The sequence below is a fragment of the Haemaphysalis longicornis genome, unplaced genomic scaffold, assembly GCF_048455015.1.
Source record: "Haemaphysalis longicornis isolate Haplotype H1 unplaced genomic scaffold, Haemaphysalis longicornis Haplotype H1 scaffold_14, whole genome shotgun sequence".
In the NCBI taxonomy this organism is placed as follows: domain Eukaryota; kingdom Metazoa; phylum Arthropoda; class Arachnida; order Ixodida; family Ixodidae; genus Haemaphysalis; species Haemaphysalis longicornis.
The window spans coordinates 32,598,658-32,620,659 of NW_027526245.1; the positions used below are offsets into that span (position 1 = coordinate 32,598,658).

Genomic DNA, 22,002 nt, shown 5'->3' on the forward strand with positions numbered 1-22,002 from the left:
AGCTTATCGTGCATTTTTACGCACTCGACTGCATGGGATAAGCCTTTTCCAAGTGCCGATGCGAAGCTTCGGAAACAGGGTTTTTAGGTTATTCTTTCTCCCGCGTGAACGCTGTGAAAAGGTGCTGCAGGCGTGTAGAAAGGTCACCCCCCCCCCCTCCCCTCCTCTCGTTCGGATACTGCATACTCCGGATACAGCGGACGTTTTTTTCCGGATTAAGAGGGTCCATTGTAACGGGCGTAGACTGTATAACGATCAAATCCAGTTGCAACATGCATCAAAAATGCAAGCTGCTGCTGTCTCTCCACACCGTTACTAGCCATGATGTGCCTTGCATCCCTTCCACCCCTCAGAAAATGAGTCGACTGTGCCACATAAGAGAAAGCGAGGGGAGGAGGGGAGCAGTTTTCCTTCCGAACCCCTCCCGGCGCACGTGCTTTGGCATTGTTCCAACGTCTGCTCGCTCGTGCATTTGTTTGTCGTCATGTGTGTGCACCACTTAGAATTTGACTGGGTGCCTGTTCAACAGCCTCCGTTTTTCCACGGAAGGGACGTCAGGGCCGATGTCTTGAAAATGTCGGAGTGCCTCACTGAAGAGGCTATTGTTGCGTGGATACGCGCTGCGGACAGCGATGACAGTGACGACTGTGACGACGCAGTCGCGCAACCTACCCAGGTACAGTAGAATCTCGATGATACGAATCTCGCGGGACCGCGAAAAATATTCGTATCATCCGAAATTCGTATGAACCAACACAGACCAAAAAATTGAGCGCTGAAAAAAGTTTTCGTTTATTTCTTTTCTTTTTTTCGCGTGAACAAATCCATGATTTTTTCTGCGTTTTTTAAACCCCCACGTCACAAAGCAGTCCTTTCTGGAGCGCGTAACGCTTCGCCTAGCTTCGCGCTTGTCTCCTCACTCCCGGTGTCCAAGCTCGCTACACGCCGCAAGTCAAGCGTGAACCGCATGGTGCGTTTTTGCACGCGATTCGCACGCCTCGGCTTTGCGCGCGCTGTATTTTCAAGGCCGCATTGACGATTTCGCGCCCGCGGTATCTCCTACCTCGGTCAGAAAAAGACGCTGACGACTTGCGAAACGCTAGAGACAGCCCGCTGGCTCCACCCGAGATGTTTAGGCTTAGCACTCCGGCAGATATTTTATGGGCGCTTTCACTAGCGGCGCGGATGGTGTTTTATAGTACCGTTTTCGCCAACATTATCAGCTCCTTTACTGCACAAGAAACTTCGTGTCTGCCTTGAGCGGCATTTTAAAGAGTGGCTAGAAGCAGTCGCACAAGCGGCCGTGCCACTTCGCGGCCGAAGCCGCCGCCATGTTGCCGCCGCCGGCCGTGGCGCGCGCAGCGTGCGAGGGGTTTCGCGGCGCGCATGGGGCGTGTGGGGCGCGTTTTCGCGAGCAGAAAATAACAGCCCGGCCGTTTCTGGAGAAAGAAGAGTGACAAATGGGGAGAGAGAGCCGTCACTTGCTTGTTCGGCAGTCGGGCGCCTCGCCGGCTCGTTCGTATCATCCGCCGGGCCACGCAGGTCCGTTCGTAACAGCCGAAATTTTTCCCATTGCAAACAATGCAATTTTGCCGGGACTTTTCAGAAATTCGTATCATCCCGAAATTCGTATCACCCAGAATCGTATCATCGAGATTCTACTGTAGTGTCTTCACAGCAGGTGCAATGCATGACACAGTCCCTCAAGGACTACATTTCCGCCAAGGACCTTTCACCCAGCTCGGTGGAGCACCAATAGATACTCCTGAAAAAGATGTGCGCCAGCTTCGTGTGCAGCAGACAAAGCTGACCGACTATGGCTTCTTTTCTCAAAATAAGTAGTACAGTCGAACCTCGATGTAACGATACACCCGATGTAACAAACCACATAATTTTTTCGAATATCAAGTGTATGCACTCATACTTCTAGCGAACTTTGGCACAGGACAAAAAAAGAAAAGACGAAACACACGCTAGCATGTGTTTCGTCTTTTCTTTCTTCGTCCTGTGCTAAAGTTCGCTAGAAGTGTGAGTTCATTAGTCAGCAGCAACCAACTCGCCCAACTCTCCGCTTTAATTGTCAGGTGTATGCACACCATGTATTTTTAACCTCTGTCTAACGAAGTCCCGTTTTTAAAAATTTCAATGTAACCAAGTTTCATGGACAACTAGGCCCGAAATTATGGTTGTAAGTATATTAGGGAGACGCAAGCACCGAAACGCGGTCTCAATAAACTGCAAACAGCCACATGGGCCGCCCAATGCCGCGAGTCGTGGAGTCCATAAGCGAGCCTAGTGCCTACAAGCTGCGCTGCCACCACATGCCACCGCTTTGTCCTTTGTTAGTGTTTGCTAGCACTTGTTGGGTATCATCGTTCCAGCAAGTGCACGGCGAAGAATTTGTGGGTCGCTACGAGCCTTGTGCATGCGTTTTTTTCACGCCCGCATCTGCGCTTGTGCATCGCTGACAACTTCTGCCTTGGCCGAAAAAACGACTTGCGCCGCCTGTGGCAGTGGGAGGAGCCTGGTGACTTGCGCCAATGGGGAGGCACGCACCGCATGGCGGGAGATTCGAAGTGCTTGGGCCTGGCCAGCTCGGGGTGCCAACAGGCCCTGCCAGAGATGATTAGGCTTAGCACCGTCAAGGATATTTGACGGCTGCTTTCCCAAGCGGTGCGTATGATGCTCTACAGTGCAGTTTTCATCCAAATTATCAGCTTCTTTCCTGCATGAACAGCTTCGTTCACCCCTCTTATTGCGTTTTAGCGAGAGATTAGAAGTGGTCGCCAGAGCTACCCACATTGCACAGGTAGTTTCCGCGGCTGCTACGGTGCACCTGTGGCTTGCGCGGTGCATTTTTGCATGCAAAAAACGCTCCATGTGGTTCATGCCGATGACTGCGTAGACGATTAAGCTATTCTTAGATGTGTAGAAGTACGGATGGCCAAGCGGCAGAAAGTGACTACTGCGATCGGGAGTAGGCCATCAGGCCCGCGAAAGACATGTGAACATGCCGAGCCATTTGCCCAGAATGAACCGTGTTTACTTTCACAAACCGGCCACTCGCTGCTGTGCCAGGCATGCACGGCTGAACACAAAACTATCAGCGCCGCGTGGGGGCGCTGCACATGAGCTAACATTGTAACAGCTACAATGGTGTGTTGCCCTTTTTTTTTTTTCAAGTGCGGAGTTCTATTCTGGCAATCATAAGTAGCTTGAGCTACCTGCTTCGCTTCATGGGTGCTGCATCGTGCAGGTGGTACTCGCGGCGATGTCAGTGTGCCAGCCATGTACGTGCGTAACACTTCGTTTTAACCGTGAATTTCAATGTAGCAAAATTTCAATGTAACGAAGTAAATTACGAATTTTACCGCCTTCATTACATCGAGGTTTAACTGTACATAGTATGACGTCGCTTGCATGCAAATAAAATGTTTTGTGCTGTCTTCTCTTATTTTTTTGGAACCCATTTATAACAATTATCGGTTATGACGATAGAATTTCCATGGTACTTGGAAATTGCTTTAAGTGGACTATACGGTATCCTTGAAAAAAGAAAAACTGTGGGTTTGAATCGAATTAGTGGGGCACGATTTAGGCCAAAGAAAGTACAGCATTTATACTCAAGACTTCTTTCAAAACACTGAATATTCAGTTTTCCTTGTGTATTAAAGGTAGCAGTTTGGTACCACTCTAAACAGGCTGGTGAGCACGATCTGCTAGATTTGAGTCAAACTGAGCTGTACTAACTGCATTTGCAAAAAACACTGTGTATAAGACCTGGTAAGCTGAAGACTCAGCCCCCAACAGAGCATCTAGCATGATGAGCACAGGACAAGGAGCCAAAGGGTCACCATGAAGCAGAGGGAAAACTGAGTGCACACGTGGGCATCGTGTTGGTAGAACCCAGAACTTGGCTGCTTTGTTTGTCTTCCTACCTTACACAGTAGCTGAGGGGGGAAGCACTGAACGATCCCCAGTTTGTGCTCCCCCCATACTCCCCCTTTTCACTCGCATTCCTGCCCACTGAACAGGCCAGCTGGGGGCCAGTGAGTTACGCTCTTGAGCCCCACGGGTTTGTGGGGGTGGGTGGGGCAGAGGGCACTCACCGAAGCCGGCCTCCCTGCAGGGCTGCTCCCCCTCTTCCTTGACCGGGCTCTTCTGCATCGGGGAGAGAGGGAACAGTCAGGCGACCACAGAACTTTGGCGCTTGAAATGGGCATTCGAAATGGCTCCTTGCCACCGGTGCCACCAAAGTTCAATGAGCTGTAATACAGATATGCCTGAATTAGGGTTCGCAAAATCCAAGATGTGAAAAATTACCCTGCTTTTTTTAATAGAATCCCGGGCCATTTCCTCTACATGAAACCGGGAAAGGGGCAAAGCATGCAGTGTGTAAGTGTTGTGTAAGTCCCTCTCTTACCACAAGGCACGCGCTGATTGGGTGCCAGAGAAGCGACAGCGGGAGGAACAATCACGCGCCTGCTGAGGCGGTGGCGCCCTCTCTTGCGTTGAACCGGATCTAAGCAATTAAACGACAGACAGACTGGCCGCAAGTTGTTTTCTCTTCACACGCCGCAGCATGCTAAGAAGCATGCTTTACAGGAGAAACCCTGGCGTATGAAACCAATTTCGATGCAGAATTTAACAAACTTCTGTTATAAATGCAACTAAACACTGATAGTTCATTTTGAACCAGTTTTACCCATTATACACTTGGTTTGTGACCATTGTCTCACAACTTGATTTACTGTGACAACATGAGACACCGACAGGAGATGCTGACAGCCTAAGCCCGTAAGGTGCCTTGCCCCTCAAATTCCCTGTCAGCAATCCCTGCTTTGCACCTGCTCGTGGGACCCTCTTCCAGTACCCAATGAGCCAGCTCTGTGAGAGCTGTGGGAAGCTGAGGGGTTTGGTTTCGAGAGCTGCCTCTGTGCCATAAAAAACAGTCAGGCAACGTCCCCTCGCTGCCCGCGTCTCTCTCCCCCCTCCCCCCGTGGTGCCACTCACCCACTTGGCGGCAGTGCGTGCGGCCAGGGCCAGCTGCAGGGCCACCAGGGAGGCCAGCCAGAGCTCCTCCTCGTCTTCTTCCCCCTGCTCCCCCTCCTCCTCCTCCTCCCGCTTCTTCCCTCGACTGACCCAAGAGGGGGAGGAGAGGGAGGGGGAGAGGGGCGGGGGCCGAATGCGGTAGTGGTCGCGCACGGCCCGGGGGATGTGGGCGCGGTGGAGGCGTGGCCGCTGCCGCTGACACCGGAAGGGGGGCCGCAGCCGGTGGGCGCGCGCCAGGAAGGCCACCTTGACCGCCTCCTGGTCGGGGCTGCGGCCGCTGCTGGCCCCGAACCGGTCCCACAGCCGCACGCGCTCCGTCAGGCTCACCGAGCTCAGCAGCTTCTCCTCCTGCCCGAGGGGAGGGGCACGCAACACGTCACAAGTCACAACGGGCTTGACATTTCCCACTACCCACTTGCCGATGTATGCAAGCGGGGGGGCCTGGTCGTCGTCATCAGTCACACAGCTGTGCTTGTCCACTACCGGGACTCGCACACTACAATGCAATCCTCTTCATCGTCATCAACAGCAGCCTAATTAGGTTCACTGCGGGACAGGGGCCTCTCCCATTCACCTCTCCTGTCCTGCACTGCCCGAGCCCATTCTTTGCTATCCTACTTTCTTATATTATGGTAAAGTTGATGCCCCGAGAGGTCAACTACTCTCACTGAGTCATCAAAGCTTAGTCAGCCACTCCCAACTTTTCCTCCTCAGGAAAGCAAGAACCAGACAGTGGCAACACGCCTTACTGAAGGCAGCCAGCATACACGCATGCCACTAGCACATGCCTGACATTAACACACAGGTCAACAAGAAACTCAGGAGCAGGCATTCGAACACAGACTAACCTAACCGAGTGTAATTCGTATATGGTGAGTAAAGCTACCATACATGCTTTCACTCCAACATCTGTAACAAATGTCAGAGCGAAGTAATTAGTCACCTTTGTTATGGCCAAACACTACACCAGGGCTGCCAGATATTGTTCTGATGAGGTTCTGCTGGCTTTCTGTGTTATCATTTTTTGACATTACAAAGCTATAGAAACAAGTACTTGTTTATCAATTTGTTGCCTCACTTTTTCTCTCGCTGTGGTGAGTGCCAGTGCCTCTGTGGGAGAGCTATTTACCATGGAGTGGACATAAACCAGCTGAGAACGAGACACCAAAACTACACACACAAGTACTGCAGCCTGTACAAACACAAGGACAAGTAAACAAAACACAAGCATGCTGACTGTTTGCTCACAGATGAGGCAGGAGATCTTGAAAGTGACGCAGACATGGATGCACTCAAGCAAAGTCACGAGTAGAATAGAAGTGGTCCACATGAAATGCTACTACGTATTCAGCGTTCAGACTACAGTACACCCTACCTTGTGACAATTCTCATTTACCCGTATAACAAACAACTGCCGCACTGTTGTTGCCCCATTTACACCGTGATTCCATTTAAAAAATTTAAGCGAGAGCAGGAGACGAGCTATTTGTTCAGCAAGGACCAGCATAAGCATTTGGGTTCGTGTTTACAGCATCTAAGTAAGAGTTGAACACAGGGCTTTTTGATCAGGCCAAGCGGAGAGGTTGCTTTGTCTAATAATAAGAGGAAGGCGAATCAAAGGGTGCGTCTTTAAGGCCAGTACTATGCCCCCCAGAACCTCTCGGAATCAAGAGGTGAGGAGGTGCTAGGGTGAAGGCGGAAGAAGAGGAGGCACGCACAAGAAAGTTCTCTGCATGGTTGGGGCACATCCATCGTCCCGTGGGCAGGGAGGCCAATGGGTACTCGAGGCAGTCGGCGTGGAACAGCAGCGGGCAGTAGTCGCACTGGATCAGGGGTGCCCACCGACAGCTCCTGCATCGTGCCCCCAAAGGGAAACAGCAGAGGCCACAGGTCACCTCCCTGCGGGCTCCACCCAGTCCCTCCAAAGGCAGCAACACCCCCGGAGCTCTGCCCATGCGTGCTTCGTTTTGGTGTCTTAAAGTGGGTGTACTGCAGCTGTACAAACGTCTCACATTCCGCCAAGACTAGAGGGGCGCATATTCTTGATGCCTACTGCGCATGCATGTTCGCGGTTTACAGCACTTGTACGGCAACTTTACCTGCACCTCTCATACGTGTCTCTATGTTTACACAGGAACAGCGTGAAACATTTCCTCCACAGTGGTTAGCAGACCAAGTTTGGGTCTGTTCCCACAGTGAGCCAGACTTTACATAGGGGCACCACGCATGTGCATACAGGCATTACAAATGTGGCAACTGAATACACGGAGAAGAAAGGGAAACACGAACAACGGTGGGCTCCAACAAAGTGCACTGGCCAACTGTCATGTCTTGGAGCTCCACACATTTTACCAAAACGGATAGCCGGGAGACTGGGTGGGTGTTCACACTGAAGTGGTGCAGCGAAAACAGACACAGGACACAGGACAGCGGCTGCCACGACAGCAACGCTCGGCTGTCCTCCGCCTCCGAGTAGGGTGCATGTGGACGGCCGAGCGAAAATACCGCTTGGAACTTGTTGACGACCTGTTGCGCCACCAGTGTGGGTCTGTCTAGACCCTGCCGCACCTGGTTCTCAAGTGTCCCCAGTTTGCGGCAGGGAAGGCTGAACTGTTGGCCGTTTTCAGGGGAAGGGCTCAGCCCCTCCAAGAGTTTCTGTGGCTGCCGGGTGGTGCCTGAGTGTGGGACGGAGTCCACGAGGCCCTCGGTTCTTACCTGGATGCCCCGGGACTCCTCCCGGCTCTCCGCTTTCTCCCCAGTTCGACTGAACTGTGGCCGTTTTGTTTGGTGTGTACGTGTGTGTGGGTTTTTTCTTTTTTTCCCTCTGTGTTCCTAGCATTTAGTCTTGTATATATTGTACATGTCCTTATCAGAACTGTATATATGCATATATGTATCCTCCCCTTGTCTCTCCTCCCTTTCCTGTACACCTGTGTTCCCCATTCCCCACAACCCCGCACCAGCAGGCGTTCCAGTGTCCACCCTTAGGTGAGACGGACTGCGGCTGCTAGTGGTCTTTCCTTTCCACTGTGACAATAAATTCATTCATTCATTCAGGAGAGTGCCCATCCTCTCCTTTCTCCTTCAGTCCTTCATCTGCCTGCGCAGAACCACTTTAACATCTCCGCACATTTGCTGCTGTCTTACAGTCCATTGGGTGTGGCCTCTTCTTGGAGAGAACTTACATCTAATGAAGTGGCAGCAACTGCTTCTTTAGTGATGCCTATTGTCAACAAGGCAGGCCTGATTTGCAAATCTCAGCTTCCTCCAAGAACAGCGCCTTAATAGCACACACCGACATGCGCTCCGCCATGTTGCTAGTTCTGCATCACTGCTTGACTCAACAGACAGTGCTTTGTAGACACAGCCTAAGCTGATACCGTGTGCTGCTGTTTCTAAGCCTTTGTGTTGACCTTCCGCTGCTGTTATGATCAGCACGTCTCCACAGCCCAACATTTTTTCCCAGCTTTGAGACTGCCTGCCCTGCATCTCTACCTGCCTCTTATTTCATGTAAGCACTGCGTTTTGTAGCACCCATGAGGTGCGATAACTGTTTCAGCATGCATGCTAAAACAGCACCGCTCTGAAGAGCCCAGTGAGTCTGGAATCATTCTCAACTTGTTTTCAAGATTCAGTTCTGGGACTTTTTCACCGTTGCCCCAATGTACAGACTCAGAGCTGCATCAGAGTCGAAAACAAACAGTAGCACTGTGTGATGAAGGATGAGCATATTGCCGCGAACTAGGCATTGTGTTTGTTTTTTTATGTTTTGTTTTTGCTTCCCGGCAGCGCCCGGCTATGTTGTCTGTGCCCGAAGCGAAGCGCGTGTTTAATTCTTTATTTTTATGCTGCACGGGTTATCTCATTCTGATACAGAGAGCGTTTCGCCCTAACGTCACTAGCCTTGAATAATCTTCTTTGATCTTCAACGATCTAGATGTAAATCGACGGTTCGAGAAACACTCGCGCCAAAAGATAAAAGCCTGTAGAGCAGACGCCGTGGGATTCCGATCGCCGACGCTCGCTTGCGTACGTCACTCTGCTGACTGCTGCTTCACCGTCTGTGTATTCCTTGAGTTGTTAGGGGAGCACAAGTTCGCTCCAATAAACTTGTTTTCCTTGAAGACAACTGCGTCGTCTTTGGCATCGAAGTCGTCTTTGGCATGGAGTGTGCCCGGCTTAAACGCTTTGCTGTTCCGGAGTGGGAGGCAGGGGGCTGTTTGTTGGCATGGGGGGCTTATAACATGCATACACGTGGGACAGAGAGAGGCCACAGGTGGTGCAGCACGAGGGGCGGCCCGCCCTGCCCCTGCACTGACCTGCGGCAGGTGAAGCACACCCGCAGGGGCAGGGGCACGAGGGGCTCGAGGTCGTGGCGGCGTCCCCGGGTGGGGCGCGGCCGCTTGCTGCTGCCCGGCAGCGCTATGTGGCACGCCAGCTCGGGGGGAAGCTCGAACTGCTGCGCGTTCAGGGCCGCTGCGGCTGCCACCAGCAGCTGCAGGGCATTGCCCCCGCTCCCAGAGGGGCCGCCGCTGCTGCTGCTGCTACCGCTGCTGCCACTGCTGCTGCTGCTGCAGTTGCTGGCCTCCTCGCACAGCATGGGCTCGCTGTGGACGCTGCTGCTGCTGCCACTGGGGGGAGAGGGCCCCGTGTCGTTGGGGGTCGGGCAGGGGCTGGTGCTGGCATCCCCAGCATTGCCACTGGCGGTGGCGGCGGCTGCGGCGGCCTTGGCATTGGCCAGGTAGCTGCACCGGTGGCAGATCCACTCGCCTGACGGAAGGCTCTCCTCGTCCAGAGGGGGGTCACTGCGTACAAAAGGGGGGCGGGGGGAGGAAGGGAGAGGGACCCTCGTCAAAGCACTTGCAGGGAGCCCACTGCAAAGGTCACCGCCCTTATGGTCTGCCCGTCCAGAGCAGTTCAGGGGCAGTCCAGAGATGCTCTCCCAGCAGAACTGCTGTCGGCATGTCAAATAAGGAGCTGCTCTGGAGCACAGGCCCTACAGGAACACATCAAGTAACTCAAAAGGAGGGAAGGAGGCTCGCAAACGCAGGCGCAAGAACGTAAGAAGCAATAGGCAACAGTGAAAAATACTAGCAGGCTAGGAAATGCATTTCAGCGAGCTGCCCTGGAAGCATTTCAGTGGTATTTCTTTCCTCATAAATAATGCAATCATCAACAAGTCACAGGCTAGATGCTTTGTGACTGAAGAGCAAAAGGCCAAGGACACTTCCCTGTGGAATGCCTAAAGTGCGCAAGGCAAAAGAATTTTGTCAAGAACCACAATCTGCTAGCAAATACACGAAAAATTTAGAAAGTCGCAACAAAGCTAGGGAGCCTAGTTAAAAGAGCAGGATAACTTGGAAATCGAGCCATTATGGCCTACACAGCGTTGAACTGAAGCCAAATCAAATTTACTCAATCACGACTGACGAAACTACCAAAATCTTCAAACAATGCGACATTTGAAATTGCTTTGAAGCATCCAGCGACAAACAAACAGGATGTTGTTGCCTATAACTCCTGTAACAGTTTTTGCTGCACAAATACCTGAAACTCACCATAATGCCTTTAAATAGAACAAGCTTACACGGTCATGCATCAGGTTAATCGCATTCAAGGCACCAACAAAAATTAAGTTCTCTCCTCACATGAGAAGGAAGTAATGCCAAGGCCCAGAATATTTGGAAGCAGAGAGCAGGTACCGCCTTGGGCATTCTAAACTTTGGAAGGTTAATGTCAGACATTTCCTACCGAACATGCTCACCCATCTAGACTTGTGGATTTTTTGTGCTGGTTGGTATACTGCACAGAGTTTGAAATCCTTCAGAGCTGTGATACCTGCATGGCGAGGAAAAAAATGGCCTTGCAAGGCATAACATAAGGAGACATTCTCCATATGTTTCTGGGAGGGGTGGCCAACAGGGAGCACGATATGTTATGCTCGCGTGGATCTTGGTTGACTGTGCTGGTGTTAATGTAACACGAACTTCTGTCACTGTGGATTTAAAAATCTTTCTCAATTGTTTAGGTACTTTTGCCTGCAGTCAGGAGACTAATGGACTTTTTAGCATAGTAAATAATGTTTGGGTATCGATTTGGTAGTTCGACTATGCAGATCAGAGTGGCCTCCTCCGATTTCCTCTTTATCTATTGCCGTCTGTAGAAGTCAGTGATTGCCATGGTAGTCCGCTATGGCAATTGACGACTTTCGTAATTTCGAACATTCCGGCATCGGTGTACAATGTGTTTCCATTGTTTTGGAACTTTCCTCAAAGGAATGTGATCCTGGCTTGTCCTCGCCTGTCCTTGCATAGGCTTGCATCTCTGTTTTTTCAGTAGGGGAAGGGCTTTCATGGAGAGTCACTGGTTTGGTGACATATCCACCAAGACATCCAGCCGATTTTTCTTTGGAGGTGTTCCTATATTCCCTAGGATGACCAGTACCAAATTTGCTTTTCCCAGGTGCTTCTTTTGCGCCAGGAGAGTGGCCTCTCTGACTTCTTCAAAGGCATCATAAGACACAATGTAAAGACCGTTGCATCGATCATCAACATTGGGAGGTTGAGGGATGCTGTAAATGCTGTCCTGATGACGGTGTTTACTTGGCTTTTTTCAGTGCGTGTAGACAGCTGGTACGGCAGGCTGTACGATTTCCAGCTAATTATCAGTGCCTGAATTAGTTTCGTAGTCCTTTCTTTAATTCATGCTCTTTCTTTTATAGGCGTTTTATAATGTGGAGGAAATGGTTGATCTTCTGTATTTTGGCAATTGCGAGATCAGCTCTGCCGCTTCTCATAAAGACATGCCGAAAGTTTTTTCATGACTGTTTTCTGGGATCACATGTTGACCCATTACTATTACGGTCAACATGTGATCCCAGAATTATTATTATTTTTTTCGGCTATGTGGTGCCACTCAGTGTTAGCTAGACGGAGCTTGCGGCAGTGATAAAGCTGCAAAAAACTCGTAATAAAAGTACCATCAAACCTGTATAATCAGAGACCACACATATATCTGGTTGTATTTCTTATTGGATACCATATATCTTGAATTTTATTTTTAAGGGTGAAGCCCCTCACGGGCTCGGGTGGTCGGCATCTCATGTCGTCGTAGCCATCGTCTCCTGTAGTCAGGGGACTAAAACACCGGGACACTCGTTTACACCTGGCGCTACAACGTAACGCGTACTAAAAAAACACCGGGACACTCATTTACGCCTCTCTGTAGAGAGCTTCGTGCTTCAAAGACACGAGACTTTTACAGAAAAACTGTGTACCTTTACACCCACCGGTTTCATCTCCGTAGGCGAAAACGCCAAGGCGCCAAGAATACACTTACACACTGCATGCTTCCCCCCTCCCCAGGCTTCACGCTAGTGGAGATGGCCAAAGATTATTTTTAAGTGCGGAGCACCTTAGGACCGCACAATGTCCGTCCGCGTCCGTGCGCATAGCATTTACAATCGCAAAGAATCACACAGGCACCGGCAGGATTTGAGCCTGTGTCTGGTAGACCAGACAGAGTTACTGTCAGTTGTCTTACCCATTGGGCTACGACCATGAGTTAGGAACTGAGAGTCAAACGACTTACTCCCTCACCTGTAACGGTGCGGAGTACCTTAGGACCTCCCAATGTCCGTCCGCGTCCATCCGTGTGCCCACCACCATCAAGCGAAAATCAAACGAAATTCGATTTTGGCTGCCAGTTGCAGTTTCATTTAGGGAATAATCAAGGTGCAACTCACGGCTCAAATCGAATGACGGTTGGGGCACAAGTGGGATGTCATTTGGGACGCAACTTAGATGTCATTTCGAGTCCCCATACTCCACACCCTCGCCATCAGCAACGTAGTGGAGATGCTGCCATTTTTTTTTTTATCGGGACCTATTTTCGTGCGTTTCTGGTCATAACCCTGGCTTTCCTTCATTTTTTGAGAGCCTGAGATCAACCTTTTGACTCCTTTTTGGCTAGGTGTGGCAACGCTGGCACCAACATCGTTTTCAGTCATGGGAGAGGTGCTTGGATGTGGCGTAAGTTGCGGGCACGGCTGGCGACCGTGTCTGCCAAGCGTGCGGTACCACTGGTGCGCCAAACGAAATTCACTGCGCAAGCGTGGTGCCTGCGCAAAACACGTATCTTTTCTTTTGTCTCGGCCATAGTATCATTTTCCTCCTTTCCACTCACCAGCGGCTGCAGCTCTGTCTTCCAAATTCTGGCAATCTCATGTATTCATCGTGGTGGAATACAGAAGCGCTCAAAAAAACAAGGACGAAGGAAGAAGTAGACAGCACGGCGCTTACTCGCAACTACTCGTTTATTGAAAAACATACAAATATATACCATCCAGAGTACACGTGGTCGGATTCCCTCCCCCATTATACACACCATTACAAGACCTAACAGCGATCGAGGCACATGCGGCAGAAAAAAAAATATATATATATACATATAAGATACAACACACGCCAAACGTAAAGTACGCAAACCCTGAAAACAGCGCCACAACCTTAGATAGACCAAAGCTTTAGTTCCGCAACGTGTGACACAGATATGAGTATTCCTTGTCGGTCAAATTGAGGGAGGGGGCGCTGACACAGCGTTTCCCACACCTTTTAATGTGGAATGATTCAATAACTTCTCTCGTGGTTTTGTCCCGAAATTTTGATAAAACTGAAGCCTCGCAAAAAATCGGTGTACATCCACACGCAGAACAGTGTTTCGCCAAGTTAGAACCATCCTTCGACTTAACAGAACTTCGATGCTCTTGCAGGCGTATATTCAAGCATCGCCCAGTCTGGCCCACGTAGATATGGCCACAATTCAACGGTAGGCAATAAACAACACACGTTGCACAACGAACAAAGGGGGGGTTGTGCTCTACTCCGCAATTTCGTTTTCTTGTGCATTTTTTACTATTTGATAATAACCTATCTACTTTGCTACACACACCGTTCAGTTTATTCGGAGCCGAGAAAACCACTCTAACATCAAACCGTTTGCTGGGCGTACGTCCCGCGCTCAAAAAAGCCCATATTAAACTTCAACTCTGGGCACTCAAAGGTAGTAAAGATGGGAATTGCTGCTTCTTGTCTGCGCTCAGCCATTACAAAATCTTGTTCTGATAGAGTGTCCACAAGTTTTCATAATCAATTAGATAGACTAAACAAGGCTGGTTTTCAAGAGTCGGTCATGCGGAAGGTTGTTCTGAAGTTAATAAAGTGTGTGAAGTCTAATTGGGCGGCCAAGGAAAAGGACAGTGAAAAACAGCCTACAAAACAGGCAGTCATTCCCTACGTGCATAAGTTGGCGCATGGGTTAAAGAATGTTGCCAATAGGTTTGATGTTAGAGTGGTTTTCTCGGCTCCGAATAAACTGAACGGTGTGTGTAGCAAAGTAGATAGGTTATTATCAAATAGTAAAAAATGCACAAGAAAACGAAATTGCGGAGTAGAGCACAACCCCCCCTTTGTTCGTTGTGCAACGTGTGTTGTTTATTGCCTACCGTTGAATTGTGGCCATATCTACGTGGGCCAGACTGGGCGATGCTTGAATGTACGCCTGCAAGAGCATCGAAGTTCTGTTAAGTCGAAGGATGGTTCTAACTTGGCGAAACACTGTTCTGCGTGTGGATGTACAGGTCCGCGCAGAAGTAAACGGAGCACGGGAGCGGTGGCCGAACTGCATCGCTGCGCCGCGTATGGGCGCCGACGGGAACCATGGAGCGCCGGTCAAAGAGTGTGTTCGCACTGCCCCCGCCACCCTATCTGATATGTTTAATCACCGCTCAGCTGTCGTGTCATGCTGGGCGAGACGGTCTTCAAAACGCAGAGCAGGGTTATGAGAGGGGCGCTGGTTGCATTGCCGCTCGGAGGCATCAGCGGCGACCGAATCCGCTGCTCATGAGCTGGACGAAGCTGCGCGCGCTCGTTAACGTGCCTTGTTGCGCTCTGTAAAGGGTGGCATAAAATTGTAGGCCGGTGCGGTTTGGCATGGCATGTCATTGCGATACAATTTATTGTAAGCCGGCAACAAAATTGCCGTGTACAATATAGAAAGCACATTCACAAACATTTTCGTTGTTCGAAAAAAAAAATCTCGCTTCCCCCATTTTTTTTTTAATTTTCAGTTTGTCCCAAGTTATTGCTGCCGCTCAGTCTAGGTCTATTCTGTAGAAAGGGGGAAAAGATGTCCATGCGGTAGAAATTACGTATTAGAGAACAAACGTTGCCTGCGATTACAGCGGCCCTCATAGGGAGCATACTTTGTTGGCACATTAACCCTTTCGCTCCCGTTAACGATGATAGCCATCACAAAATTGTGTACAAAATTAACCGATGACGAGTATGGATGGTCATGACGACTATACTCATCATCGTTCATTTTGGGGCCCTGACAGCGGTTTTTCGCAAGACATTTAGGTCATGCGGTGAAGCCACCTTTCAATTCAATGCGGAGTTTAATTTAAATCTGCAACACTGTCTTAACTAATATAAGATACTCGTTAAAAACAACAACGTCGGTTTTAAGGTGACGACAAAATATGCACCCTATGAGGACCGCTGTAATAGCAGGAAACGATTGTATCTACGGCATTCTATAATACAGATAATATACTTTACGGCATTCTATAATACAGAATTTCTACGGCATGGACATCCTTTCCCCCTTTCTGGACTGAGCGCAGCAATAACTTTGGACAAACGCAAAATTTAAAAAAAAAATGTCGGAAGCGAGTTTTTTTTTTTTTTCGAAGAACGAAAATGTTTGTGAATGTGCTTTCTATATTGTCCAGGGCAATTTTGTTGCCGGCTTACAATAAATTACATGCAGTGACATGCTATGCCAAACCGCAGCGGCCTTCAGTTTTATGCCGCTCTTTACAGCGCGCAAAAGGCACGTTTCCCGGCCCGCGCAGCTTCGTCCAGCTCATGAGCAGCGGATTCGGTCGCCGCTGATGCCTGCGAGCGACAATGCAACCAACGCCCCTCTCATAGCCCAGCGCTGCCTTTTAAAGACCGTCTCGCCCAGCATTACACAACAGCTGAGCGGTGATTAAACATATCAGATAGGGCGGCGGGGGAAGTGCGAACATACTCTTTGACCGGCGCTCCATGGTTCCCGTCGGCGCCCAGACGCGGCGCAGCGATGCAGTTCGGCCACCGCTCCCGTGCTCCGTTTACTTCTGCGTGTGGATGTACACCGATTTTTTGCGAGGCTTCAGTTTTATCAAAATTTCGGGACAAAACCACGAGAGAAGTTATTGAATCATTCCACATTAAAAGGTGTGGGAAACGCTGTGTCAGCGCCCCCTCCCTCAATTTGACCGACAAGGAATACTCATATCTGTGTCACACGTTGCGGAACTAAAGCTTTGGTCTATCTAAGGTTGTGGCGCTGTTTTCAGGGTTTGCGTACTTTACGTTTGGCGTGTGTTGTATCTTATATGTATATATATATATTTTTTTTTCTGCCGCATGTGCCTCGATCGCTGTTAGGTCTTGTAATGGTGTGTATAATGGGGGAGGGAATCCGACCACGTGTACTCTGGATGGTATATATTTGTATGTTTTTCAATAAACGAGTAGTTGCGAGTAAGCGCCGTGCTGTCTACTTCTTCCTTCGTCCTTGTTTTTTTGAGCGCTTCTGTATTCCACCACGATGAACACATACCAACTAGCCCAACTTTCCGTTCTTCTGCAATCTCATGTATCTGGCTGCCTCAGTTGCAGCTTCCTGTTATCGATGACGTACTTCCGCATATGCTTGATGAGCACAGCTGATAGCAGATGGCTGGCAGCCACGAAAAAAATCAGAATATGAGCCTAATAAGGCTATCGCGTTAAAAACGTCAGAAATGAAAAAAAAAAAAAAAAGAGCAAAACCTGCAACCATAAAGCCAACAAGCAGAAGCGTGATAACCACTACTCCTAAGAGTGCTACTAATGCTGGGTGTCTGACCCGCAGTGTGCTATGGACATTAGCCTTGGTGGAATACCAACAGCTGAATGGAACTCCACAACTTTCTATACCACTCCATCCTTCATTACAGGAAACTGCAGAAACTACAGGAAACCGTAGAAACTTCCTTGACAGAAATCGAACATGCTTTGTTTTTATTACACAAGGGTTTATCTTAATCAGGCTACATCACACTAAAGTGGTATGCCATTTACACTTGCTTGGCGGTCACATTTGGGTGCAGGTGTGCAGCTTCGAGTGCCTTCATACACTTGATTAGATTCTCATCCCCAGAGCCTCAACTTTGCTTTGCAGCAAACACAGCAGCATTTGTGTGTCAACTAGCATCGGGACATCTCACGGGCCGCCCTTCACCTCTTTCTCAGTCCAGTGTTCTTTTTCCAAAAACATTACCACAACACCAGCGTCAGACACTCTTCCTCCACGGCTGGACGTTAAAGATCCCCAGGTGGTCGAAATTAATCCAGAGCCCTTCACTACGGCACACCTCACAACTTCGGTGTAGCTTTGGTGCGTTTTTTTTTTACTTTTTTTTTCCTTTCGTTTCTTTCACGGCAGCAAATTTGACCATGCCCTAGGCTTTGAGTGCATTTCGTTTTCAAATACACTTTCTTTCTGTGGCACGGACAAAACTTGATCGGAGAGCCTGGCTGGTGCCAGATGCCCCCATCATTGTCCCCTCTCCCTTCTATTCTTCTGGGAGGCCGTGTGTGTGGAAAGGAATTGAACTGAATTGAATTTTGGGGGTTTAAAGGAGCCAAAGCTACACTGGCATGTGAGGCGCGCCGTAGTGGAGGGCTCCGGATTAACTCTGACCACCTGGGGGTCTTTGACGCGTGCCCAAATCTCAACAGACGAGCGTTTTCGCTTTTCGCCCCATCTCAGAAGCGGCCAGTGTGGCCGGAATCGAACCTATGTCCTTGGGCTCAGAAACACAAAGCCTGAGCCACTGAGATACGGCGGTGGCGGCAGCCAGAAAGGAGGAACGATAAAACGAAGACACCGATTTTCACCATTATCCGACAACACCCATTGATAACTATTTCCCTATCAGAAGTGATGCACCGATTAAAGAAGCCAGGAAGACAAAACACAAGTTTGGTTCATTCAAAAGATTGCCTCATGAGAATCATACTGACACCACTTTTAACGTAAACTTCGCTCAAATAAGCTGTATAATTAGGAAAAAAGGGAATGGCCATGCAACCCACTCGCTCATTTCCCGCAACAGAACCTATGATGTCATATGAGCCCAGCTGTGCGATTGGCTAAAGCTGGCAAAAGCAAACGCATTTAGGCAGAGCTTATAAGTGGAAAAGATTTGTAGAGTGGGGCCGGAATGTGTCTAGCAAGTACCCCCTCCCTCGCGTTTTGTGATAAAGAGTTGAAATTCCTGAGGCTATAGAATGTTCGTGCATGGCAAGTGTGTTATCTCTAGATGATTCTGTGTAATTTTTCACTGTTTTGGCACGGGGTATATATTCGTTTGCTTCTCGAAATAAACTTTGTTGGAAGTTAGCGCTCGTCCTCGTCGCATCTTTTCTCTCATCCTGTGCCTCGCGCTTTGCTTACAAGAATACAAGAGCTATTTGTGCCTAGATGCAATGCATATCCATTTTACAGCAGTAAGAATGGTCTGGTAAACAACAAAAGTTATGCAAATACACGTAAACATAGAAGTACCAATGTGCACTGCTATTGGTACTGGGTGTACTATACTTGTTTTAGCTGCACAGCAGTCCTCCAACGCTTTGGAGTTGTCTTATACGACGCTGGCCGATTGGCTTAAAAGCGACGTTGCCTTACGTGAACCTGTTTGTCAAGCATACCGCATGTTTCACGAAGCGATTACTTTCTACCGTAACAAAAACAAACAAGCCAGGTGCAAACACGGTCAAAAACAAACCAACGGCGGAGTGCTCAGTATGCTAGCGCCACCTGGGAGGTTTGACGGCAAGCAAGGCTGCAGAGCCAAATGGTGCACTGGAAATTTGTTTGTATACGCACCGTTATGACTTCATTGCAGACGTCACCAAAACACACTATTTGGCAGGAGAATCAAAATGTTAACCTAAATTGATTAATTTCTCAGTGAATACGGCATCATTTGGTGCCGCACAAGCGCTGGGGACGCTATAAGACACGAAATCTTTCGAATAAAACCAATTGGTATTTTGTCTTCATGGCTCCTTTAACCGTGTGCAAATTCAGCATCTGCTCTCAACCCAACGATCCGCCATTATGCCATGCTCCTGACGAAAAGCAAAAATGTGCAACTGAATTGGAAGCACAGTACTGCCAATGCACTCCAAAGTTTTCTTTGCATTCTGAAGTTGTTACTGTGTCCTGTTTACTTGCACCCCTCCTTTCCATGTTCTCCCTTCTTTTTGGTGCCTGGGGACCTGGACCAAAAATTATCTCTGGTTGTTTGTTTTGGGTTTTTTTTTTTTCATTAAATCAGGGGGTAAAAATCTGGTGCTATTTTCAAAACTGATAATTGGAGAGAAATCGTTTTTTTTTATAATGCCATTCTGAAATTTGGGTTAAATCCACAGATGTACTATGTAATACACTCTGTTTCATCAGAAGGTGTCACGAGCTTCTTAACTCAAACGCATTAAAATTGTTTGTTTCAAGCCAGTAATCGTGGTGACATCAGGGTTTCCTCACAAATACTCCTGAAAATTTGGTGTTTCTTTGGAAATGAGTTGGTAATGCCGACAGGGAAGAGCATTGATAGCTTCAATGAATTGAAGCTTTTCATTCACAAAAAGCTGGTCATCAAAGTTTTAGGCATCCTTCTTTACATACACCTGCATCTGCAGCATGTCGGTCTTCATTCGACGCCTGTCCGATCGTTGAACGCATCTCAGCTGGGAGAAAGTCCTCTCGACGTCGCAGCTCCCTTTAGCGAGGCACTACAGTGTCAGCATTCGCCAGCCTGGTGCAGCGAGCGGCAGAGTAATGCCAATACACAATGAGTTCGAAAGCTTGGTTTGTGGGGCTCGCTTCTAGCAAGTACTGGCTGAGAAAGGTGGACTGTCAGCCTACGATTGCGCAGATCGCTACTTTGAAAAGGCCATTTACGGAGGTTTAATCCGATTCTCCTGAGGCATGTTTGGGGTGTAAAAACCGGGTAAAATCAGGGTTTACGCAAAAACGAACAACCCTATGTATATGCCACTGTGATAGGGCCTACCACCCCTTTTGTTCAGCTTCCATCTTCAGGTGATGGCTGTCATCTTTTTTTCAGCATTCTGCAGCTTTTTTCAGTCAGGTCCCAAAAAGGCTCGGTTTCAGAATGTCCCGTGGCGAGCTTTCAGGTAGGTTAGCTGAAAAGTAGGCCAGCAACCTTCCAACGTATGCAGGGATGAATACATGGTGACTATGTAGCTGAGATAGGGATCTTACAAATTAACCGACTGATTGATTGATTGTAAGGTTTAACACGCCGACTCAACGCAGGCAATGAGGCACGCCGTAATGGAGGGCTGCGGATTAATTTTGATCACCTTGAGATCTTTAACATGTGCCAAAATCTCGCACACCCGAGCGTTTTTGGTTTTCACCTCCATCAGAAAAGTGGCCGCAGCGACCAGGAATTGAACCCGCAACCTCATGCTTACAGCACAACGTTGAAAGTGATCCTTGTTTCAGTCAGTGGGGTACTACTGCATTCTCTGCCTAGAGACTTTTAAAGGAGGGCAGTAGTACTGGCCAAACAAACACCGCCAAACCATTGCTGAGATCATTGTAGTTAGCTTTGCTGAAGTAGCCAATGTTTCCACAGTCATGCCCACAGACAGCAAGGATATCTGGGATGCCAGGGCTGTTTGAAATATTCATGAACCCTGTCCCTGTTTAACAGAAAGATGGCAATGGCACCCCCAATTGGGTACCCCACAATGCTGCTCTGGCAAGGGATCCAAACTTAGCTATTAATTCGCAATGGAGACATGCATGCCCACGTCAAATTTCTCGACAAGTACCTACTTACCTAATGCTTCCGCCATAAGCAATAAAAAAATATTTATGCTTGGTAAACATTGCACAGTGTGCATTTCAAACGCACATGCATTTGATAGGCAACATACTTTAGGAAAATATGCACAAATTATCACAATCTCTAAGTATTTGCAAACCCTCGACACCAGAGAATCTAAAAAATGAAGTTATGGGGTTTAACGTCTACACCTGGCCTACGAGGCCCGCTGTAGTGGAGGGCTCCGGATTAACTCCAACTACCTGGGGATCTTTTGACGCGTGCCAAAATTCCCACGCACATGTCTTTCCACCTTTTGCCTCCGCCTGAAAAGCTTCATTGCAGCCACACTCAAACCTGTGTCCTTGGGCTCAGCAGGACAATGACTGAGATGCCACAGATGCCTTCGTAAAGCAAGTGCAAAACAAAGTTCGGAACAGTCAGTGACATGTTCCACCAAGTTACCAGCTAAAACAATCGCAACGTCAGAAATGCATAGATTAGCTCTGCAGTAGTGCTGTTTTAAGGTGATACCGTGGCATATATATACATTTTTTTACGTATTCAAATACAGTCGAACCAACACTGATATAGCAAACTAAATACGAAGTTTGTTTGGTCCCGCTTCATTTCAATGACACCTATTCTTTTTATAACGAAACCGCAAACCTCGAAATCTGCGCGATATTGGCTATAACAAAGAAGTATTTGGTTTCCGTGAGGCTCACAACTCGACAGCTAGCATATTAAAAGCAAAATTCAAAATAAATAAATAAAAGTAAATAAGAACGCAGGCCCATTTTGCCGAACAAACTTTGTCCTGCTGTAATTTCACGATCTCACGTTCCGGTCTGTTTAGTTTGAAATGCCACAAGGAGACAGATAAAAATTACCTTGTTTGTAGTATGTTCGGAGCCTTAAACAATGCGTTTTTTATCTAGGATTGTTGCGTGAGCCAGATTGCCGATTTATTATAGCCAATTTTTACC

At 48.6% G+C, this 22,002-nt stretch overlaps 1 protein-coding gene across 1 annotated transcript in view; it reads right to left on the minus strand.

The window, feature by feature from the left end:
* Positions 1-22,002, minus strand: part of LOC144165237 (PHD finger protein 12) — a 55,379-nt gene that overhangs the window by 31,364 nt on the left and 2,013 nt on the right. The window contains exons 3-6 of the mRNA XM_077695367.1: positions 9,372-9,857; positions 6,771-6,903; positions 5,014-5,400; positions 4,110-4,161 (exon numbers count right to left, since the gene is read on the minus strand). Of these exons, the coding sequence (XP_077551493.1) occupies positions 4,110-4,161; positions 5,014-5,400; positions 6,771-6,903; positions 9,372-9,857 (1,058 nt within the window). The remainder of the gene's footprint in view (positions 1-4,109; positions 4,162-5,013; positions 5,401-6,770; positions 6,904-9,371; positions 9,858-22,002) is intronic.